Genomic DNA, 9063 nt, shown 5'->3' on the forward strand with positions numbered 1-9063 from the left:
CCAGTTTTGCTAAAAAGCTGGTTAACCCAAACTATTGATGTAGAAAACCTGCTGGTGCAGAAACTTTGGATTGGCATTTTGGATCATTTGTTAACATTTGATTAAGAATTTGTTTTGGGTTTTTTAAACCCCTAAAACTCAAAATATGTGCACTGTGGATATAATATAGAATTTCCTCACCAAAGCAAACAAAAGATGACTTGTATGTGATCGTGTTAACAGCAGGTGATTAAATATATTTGTGGTGACATGACACACTCATTTCATACGTCACAACAAAATGTTACTTTACTTTTTGCAGATTGAATTTTTTTTCACTTTACTTTTTGCAAAAACAGAATACCTGTCAGCTGAGGTGAGGTTTTTGTTCATTCTGTTTTTCAATAAATGGACTGCTCTGAAGAAGTCCGCGCACATGCAAGTCGGTACTATTTGTCTTGAGTGCAGCAACACAAGGTCTCTGTTTCTGCACTTTAAATGGAATGGAGCAGCAGGAGTAAAAACCTTACACAAAAAGTAATAAAGTTTTGTTGAAAAGGTTGCTGCGTTTTCCCTTTACTTTTTGTGTGGGAGAAGGGGTCAGGGGGTTCAGTTTCAACTGTTGTTGTTCATACCACAGGAGATGTAGATTTCCCCACACACACACACAAACACACCCCCACATACATACATACACACACACACACACACACACACACACACACACACACACACACACACACACACACACACACACACACACACACATACATACATACATACATATATACATATATACATATATACATATATACATACATATATATATATATATATATATATATATATATATATATATATATATATATATATATATATATATATATATATATATATACACATACACACACACACACACTGTGTTTGCTTAAATAAATATATATACCTTAGTTAGTCAACTGTGTTTCATTTATATTTTTTAACATTGTTGCATAAGCAGAAAAGCAAGATGTTTGTACTTACACATCGTATAAATATATAAATTCACAGCATGTTCAAGGTCCACGTTCTACCGTTTGAAAGTATTGGTGACTTGTTGAATATCCATAAGCGTTGTGACAAAATTGAATACTGGTGGGCTAAAGGTCCTTTTAACACAGTTGCAGTTCCTCAGAATTAATGTGCTGCAGTACGTGACTACTGAAATAAACTTGTGAATTGACCCCCTCACACGAACAGGTCCAAATTCTTACTGTATTTGTCTACTTTGATAAATGCAACCTGGCCGTGTTTTGACTATTGCACTTGAGACTATTTAAAAATACACAGCTGACTTATGCTACTCATATCTCCCTTTATCACTCATGCGGCAACACTCAGAAGGTCACTTTGTTCCAGGAAAGCGGAATCGCCTGAACACATGAAAAAAAAAACACCACAGACCCTCTCATGCAAGGCCACCGGTTTAGTGTTTGTAATGACCAAAAATATGAGTGATAAATTCAGCTGGGTTCACTTGAGGTAGATTTGGATTCTTTGTTTTATGCAATTTATCAGTGTCTTTTCAAGTCACGCAGTCAAATATTTCATGTGCTCCTGCATCGACGCTGAACATGGGGTTGTACGCAACAATACATCTAAATTTTTAACCATTAGAAGAGTTCAAAAAGAAGATTTTAGCTCACACATAAAAGAAAATGTATGCATTCTCCTAAGCTGAGTTGGCATTAAATTTCTAAATTGCTTCAATAATACTTGTAAATACTTGTAAAGACCTCTTAAGCTTCCAAGACTCATGTTCAGGAAAAGACTGTATAGAAATAAAAATCCACTGTACAACCACTGACTGCTGAAGAGGCTATGGAGGACACGAATGAATTTATTATGTTTGCATTACTCTAGTTTGTATTGATCAGCAGCCAGCAAAAGCTATCAATGTAAGGCTGAACACAATTTGGTTTTTCGAGTCTCTGATAATTGTATCATCTTAACCTGGAAATGAAACCATTCTAAAACCACGCAAAGAGTACTGAGTAATAATTTCATACAATTCACTGCAAAGTTCACGTTTGTAGCCAGTTCCTAACATTGCATACAAATCCTACCTTTACTTCTGCCTCATTTAATATTCTCTTCAGCTCCCTGCTCACATCCTCGTCAATCACAACAACAGATATGAAGTGCAGCCCACCCAAAATCAGGACGCCAGAGTTCCTTCTGCGGTCAGGATGCATTAACTGTAACCGGTGCAAATCTCAGTTCTCTGTTTACTAGTCTCTGTAGCTGCACTTCTCCAACCATCCTCACATTCCTTCTTATTGAATTACATTTGTCATTCTGAAAGCTGATGGTTTACACTGGCACCCTGAAACTTATGTGAGTGCACGCACATGAATGTGCATTACCCAGAGTCCATCAACATGTCAGGATATGATTAGGTGCCAAAAAGACTGTTTGTGTGTGTGATCTCCTACCTGTTATTGTAATGTTGCTGTAGATGTTGGACAGCTGCTCTTTCAGCAGGACTAGCTGTGTGGCGGCAGCCTTCTCTCTCTGCAGCTCCAGCATGATGTCAGGATGGTGGGCCAGCTTACAGCCCTTCTGTTTGTCCAAGGCAATGTCACTGCGCACTATGTCTACAAGTTAGAGCCAAGACCAAATGTAAGAAGGAAATGTTTGTAAAAGTTGGAAACATTTTTATTCAAACACCATTGAAAGTAGCTTATTTTCCTTTGCTCATTTGCTCTGATAGTACACACATCCATGCACACATTTATAATCCCATGGTAGCCTATTACTAGTAGAGACAAGAGCTTAATGTATTCCTCGTTTTTCTTAAAGTATGTTTTTAACTGTTTAAATTAAGTCTAAAATAGACATTTCGGGATTGTATTAAGTTGCGGTTAAACTGTTACATGGACAGGTGTTTCCAATATTTCTCTGGAACAGTTTAGTTGACGTATAAAAACCACCAATCAGGAGGAAAATGAACGGTTCGTGATTCTTGAAGGACCATTAAATTACCGTGCATTAGCATACATTTAAAGTAGCCTGCTGTCGAGCGTGAAAATGAACTAAACTGTCCATCGTGATATGGCTTTTCTCGCTTATGTTCGTTTTAAGTGTGCCTCTCGTTGTTTAACAAAGTAACTGTAAAAACAAAATTTCAGAGGAATGAATAAAATCTCTGGCTGCCAAGAGAGAGGGGAGCAGATGGACGCGCGAGAAGCTCCTTCTGAAAGTCAAATAAGTAAGAAAACTGTCGGGTGTAATTACCGTCCTCGTAGTTCTTCAGATAATAGTCAGGCCCTGGTCCTCTGAACTTAGCGAGGTTCTTCTGGTTGTTGAACTGCAGGAAGTCGGTTCGCTTTCCGCCAAAACGCAGAAAAGCAGGCGACAGGCCGCGCGCCAGGGTCACGAGCCGCTTGGAGCTGCAGACACGCAGAACAGAGAGGGAAAAAGAGAAGAAATATAAAATGCGTCACAAGTTTTAAGCACTCTACTCACCTGTCACCTGTTCACATTCAGCTTACAATTAGGGGAAGACAAATTGTTTACCATTCTTTTTATTTAAATCAAGATTTCTTTCCAAATAGTGAGATAACAAGACCTATCTACCTTTCCATATCAACATCTTTACATATTTGTTTTTGTTTAATCGTTTTGTTTTCTTTTTTTAAATATTTACTCGGTTATTTATTTTTAACATCTACAGGACAAGATACTTAAACACCATCTTGTATCATGGACAAAAAAAAAGCATTTAGGAGTGCAGGACTGTAACTTCATTGAAAGAAAGATTAAAACACATGTAGGCTACAATATAGTGTGTGTGGGATGAGAAGGTTCACAAATCATACGCTGCTTTAATTTTCAGATAACCGAATATAGTGGCCTTTTCTCATTTTATCCCATCTAAGACTGGTAAAAGTAGGTTTTTTATTCCCAGTGCTACTCTAATATAATATTGACTGAATAAATATTTAATCACTCTAAAAACAAACAAAAGAGGTTTCAAACGGGGTCTGTTTTAGTTAAGTATTGCTAACAAAAAAAAAAAAAAAAAAAAAAAAAAAAAATGACGGACGTCCTACCGGCTTCACAGTAGCTGCAAACCGCTTCTGGTTTAAGGTTTCACTGAAACTCCCTTAAAATGTGGGGTTGGTAAGGAAAATAGACGTTGTTTGTTTCTTTGTTTCTTGTTAGTTTGTTTGTTTTCTTGGAAGAAAACAAAGAACTGTGTGCAACTATGAGCTACAATAAAATTGACTATGAGAATTAGAGAATCATAGCCCAAGCTTAAACACATGTGTGATATGTTTAAATTGAGAAAATATTGTCTAAAGATAAATATTTCCCTTCTTCTCTTTTGGGGGTAATAAAAATGGGCCACAGAAAAAAACATGCTAAAAAAAAAAAATTTAAAAAAAAAAAAAAAAGGGTTTCCAAATTGTGGAAGTTGCGCAGTGACTCTGTTATCTGCTGTGTCTAGAAAAAATGGAATTAAAAAATACATGACAGGCTTTTACTATTATCAGTCTTATAAATATCAGAGTATAAATACTCAATTTAAGTTTGGATTTTGTTTTTAAAGAGATTACGTCCCCTGATCCGTGCTGTAGTGACGCTGGTTGTAATCTTAGAAGAAGCTAAACTGAAAAGTCACAAAAAATCTAAATAAGTCTGTTAAAATAATGGCAACAAGAACTTTCATATAAATGTGGGCTTGCAGGGTTGAAAAGGCGCAAGTGACATTAAAGTGAATTTAAATTCGAATAAACTTTTTAAATTATTTTGTTAAAACAAACACATGGAGCCTAGTTTATACCGCCATAATTATTCATAATAAGTGCAACCCTAATATAAATTAAGCTTACCAGGAACATTGTGCAGACTAATGGGCCAAGGGGTGCACAGTTTGGACAAAAATGTGCGCTAAATGTAGTCTTAACATGCGCGCAGTAAAAACCTCAGCCAGTCCAAAATACACATTGCCTTTATTATTTAATGATCTGATAAGTCTGAACGCCTTTTAGTCAAAATAAATGCGAGCTGCTAGACTTGGTTCACTAACAAGAAACGTGTTGGATCACTCCATGATATTTCAGACAACGTGGCTGCGTGCGTAATGAATAAAAGAACCACTAAACATTTTCGAGCTGAGCACTCATACATATCGATGTTGATGACGAGCAGGGGAGCTTTTCGGTACCTCAGAAAGTCCAGCCAGCCGTCTTTGATGATCGAGGGGTCCAGCTGCAGCGAGAGGAAGTTGTCGTTGAGGACCCTGATCGGACTGCGGGTGTTGACATCCAGGAGAACCAACGTCCTCCCCATGAAGCCTGGCCGCTTCCCGCCGGCTGAAGGTCTCTGATACGTCGAGGGGGAAGAGTACGAGGAAGAGAGCACCGACTGCACCATCAAAATAATCAAAGATGCTAGCCACACTGAGGACCAAGAGAAAACGCTCTGTGAGGGTTTGGGCATCTTCTCAGTTTTGGAGAGCTGTGTGGTCAGTGCGCTTTATGAGACTTAAAAGCTGGAAAGAGGAGAAAAAAAAAACTCTCCAGCAAAGTTCGATGGCAGTTCTTTGCTTCGGTTTCATCGATCTGGATCTGTCTTCCTGTCTAGCTGTCTCACCTCCTCTGCCCCCCGCCCCTGAGTATCGAGGGAGCTGCGCACAAGAGCGCACGCCCAGAGCCAGCCTTCTCGGTTGTGGGAGCCAGAAACAGGGAGGAGAGGAGACAGTACCGCCCCTCCAAGGTTCTCTGAGGTATGAGACTGACACTTTTTCACGTTCACATGGTAATAAACTAAGTCAAAAGACGTAAGGACGCCCCGCTGATACCAAATAGCACACATAGTAGTGGTTTCTTAAATTAAGGTAATTATTTTTCTTTAAATATTGTCAAAAATATGACAAATGAAATATGATTTTGTTCTTGAAAACCATAATTGGATCCAAAAGTGAGGAAGAATCTGAAGAGTCGCCAAGTAGTTGCGCACACAATCTACGTTATGATGATGATGATGATGATGATGATGACGACGATAGAAGGGTTTTCTAATTTAAACCAATCGTAATCAGATGGGTATTGACAATCTGAAGAAAATGTTCCATGAAATGGACTCACAGAGCACTGCAACATTGAGCAGAGATCTGATTAAATGCATAGCCTGCTTGAAATCACACTTGTTTGTCCTCAGAAAACCCATTGCTGACTGCACGTAGAAAATAAACGAGTTTAAGGGGAAACATGATGAGGCAGCAAAAAAATCTGTAGGCCGTCATTCAAGCAAACAAACATAAGACAACAACACAATCTCGTCAACATTATATTTAACATTAATTGCAGAAGCCAAAGTTGTTCACAAAAATAACAGATTTCACATTTTTAAAACTAAAAGAAAAAATACAATCCCTTCCGTCTCTTGATAAAAGGATAAAATTCAAAAAATAAAATCATGGATTCAAGTCCCTGTACAAGAAGCATGTGTGGATATAAGAAAGGCAGCTAACAGAGTGCACTCTCCTGTTACTAGCAGGACGCAGCGCACCACTTTCTCCACGGGCGGTCAGTGTGACGAAAGGCGGTCGTTTCAGGTCACTGCTGTCTTGCAGATGAGAACATGAAATGGAAATTAACCCTCTAAAGGTCCACTTTATATATATTTTTTTTCTTTCTTTTTTTCTTACAGTGTAGGCATAAAATACAAAGTCACCAACTGTTTAAACACCACACTGTCCAATATGTTTTCTTTTTTGTTTTTTTTTTTGTTTTTTTACTGCGGCGCATGCAGGCTCCCTTTGCTTTTAATGGAGCGGAGTCAGTTTTTGTGTTGTACACTTTGTAGTAATCCCTCATCTTGAAGTTGTAAAGGGGGCTTTGGGGGTCATTTTTAATACTCAAAAACGGCGGCAAATCGTGAAGCAATTGTGCTAAACATGTATCTATTCGGTCTGCTCTGAGATAGGGCGGCACGTCGACTGAAAACCAAATGTTTTGTTTATTTTTATGCGTCACTTCTGCTCAGCTTCTTCAGCAACAGCATGGAGATTTAATATAACCTTAGATTTGTTTTCAAGTTAAATTATGGGCAATCTGACTTTCTTGGGTTGTTGGATTGAAGTTGCTGAATCTTTAAACTGACCATTGAAAGCTTAAAAGCGTAAATAGGATACTATTGGAATTGAGGAGAAACAATAGGAAAAAATATATTTGTATGATATTTCTGGAATTGGTTACTGTATCCATAAATGTTAACTGGGCATATGATATTATTTTCTTTCAATGTTTAATAATAACACTGTTTCAGCTTTCTAAAAGCTGGGCGCTCTCCAGCACTTTAGACAAACAACTGATATGAAAATTATATTTCAGTATATAGTTTGTTGGTTGGTTTGCTGACATATATGATAATCAGATAAAAGCCTCAGGCGTAATGGCTTGAACTCAGCTCACTCCAGCAGAACATTTGAAAATATTCAGATGTGCAGCTTTGAAGTGAACGCTCAGTCGATGATTTACTGCTGCCTATTTTGTCTACACATTTTCTTATTCGCATGAAACGTTCAGTAGAAAAACGTAGCCAGGATAACCAGGATAGGTCTCAAAGACCAGTTTATGAAGGTGGAATTGGAGCTCTGATGTGCAAGGTTTTGTTTTCTATTTACACAATTTGGCTTTATTTCTAACTTAATTAAATTGAAAAAAAAAAATTTCCTCAGAAAAAAATGCAATTGATCTCAAGTTTATTTGAATCAGATTTTTTCCCTCTCAAATGTAGTTTTTAGTTGAGGACACCTGCACATTTTATTTGTTTAGTTTACAGAGGAACAACCCATAAATTTGATGATGAAGAATTTCCTTTGGGGAAATCAGCGCCTCGAATCTAGTTGTTTTCCACTAAGAAAAAATAGTTTAACGATCATTTACGGTTTTAATTAGCTTTAAATCCCGTGTTTGTTTTAGGTTGGCCATAGGCCTACCTGCCTGATGTAACCAGCTAAACAGCTGGAAATAAGCAGCAAAGATGTTCGTTAGAAAACTGACATCTTTGTCTCGTGTGGTGTTTGTAGAACAAACTTTAGGTTATCGTTGGGATTTTAGCTTTCCTTTCTGTACCAACATTATTATAACGATCCAAGACTTATTTTCCTACTGGAATTTTCTTTTTCATAAGACTTCAAATATTTTTAAATCAATAAATTGGTTCATTCAGATTATGTACAACAGATAAGTTATTTGAGACATAACAGCAAAGTCATCTCGTGGCATGTGCAGCTCTTACGTGTGTTTCTTTTGTCTTACAAGTACGGCCAAATGAAAATTGGATCCAGTTGTTACATCTTGATATTCAGATAATCTAGATCCCTTCTATTTATATATATTTATCACCTCCAAAAAGCGATTTTGCAGATGAATAAATCAATGTCGCCGACCAGCAGCTGAGTAAAGTTTGTAGGACTGAACAGGACCTCGTTTTTTCTTTTTCTTTTTTGCTTCGAGCAGAAATATTGCCACAAACTGTTGCCACCAAAGTTAACTTTCTTAGCCATCATCAAAAGGGAAGCTCATATATTACTACATATTACCATCAATAATAATAATAATAGTAATAATAATAATAATAATAATAACAATAATAATATTATTAATAATAATAATAATAATAATAATAATAACTTTTCTTATCCATGTGCAGAGCTTTTCTATTTCTTGCCATACATAATAAAAAAAACCTTATAATAGTATTGAAATTTACACTGATTACATGGAAATCCTAACAACAGAAACAATTAATAATAACGCAGTAGAAGAATGTTAAGTATATTTAAGTCCTTGTAAAACTAATTTTTAATAGGCTACGACGGGATCAAAATGCACCGTTTAAACAAAACGCAAAAACGATACACTTATTTAATTCGCTAATGTGGGCAAATTTTGCGATCAAAACAACTTATAACTGCGTGAAACAAAAAAAGAGTCCCACATTCCAACTTCAGCATTTTATTCAAGTTTGAGCTGCTTGAACAACACGGTGCTGATCTTGCTGCTCAACTCCAATCCGGGGATAATGCTG

At 37.0% G+C, this 9063-nt stretch overlaps 1 protein-coding gene across 1 annotated transcript; it reads right to left on the bottom strand.

Annotated features, from left to right (window-relative positions):
- Positions 1 to 1341: 1341 nt before the first annotated feature.
- Positions 1342 to 5559, bottom strand: LOC306762345 (inactive heparanase-2-like; the record flags this gene model as incomplete). The annotated part of the gene is made up of 4 exons (XM_079248788.1): positions 5192 to 5559; positions 3256 to 3410; positions 2454 to 2615; positions 1342 to 1391 (listed from the first exon to the last, which is right to left on the bottom strand). Exons 1-4 carry the CDS (start codon positions 5464 to 5466, stop codon positions 1342 to 1344), a joined length of 642 nt encoding a protein of 213 aa, XP_079104914.1. The 5' UTR covers positions 5467 to 5559.
- Positions 5560 to 9063: the final 3504 nt, after the last annotated feature.

The sequence above is a fragment of the Telmatherina bonti genome, assembly GCF_933228915.1.
Source record: "Telmatherina bonti genome assembly, chromosome: 11".
In the NCBI taxonomy this organism is placed as follows: domain Eukaryota; kingdom Metazoa; phylum Chordata; class Actinopteri; order Atheriniformes; family Telmatherinidae; genus Telmatherina; species Telmatherina bonti.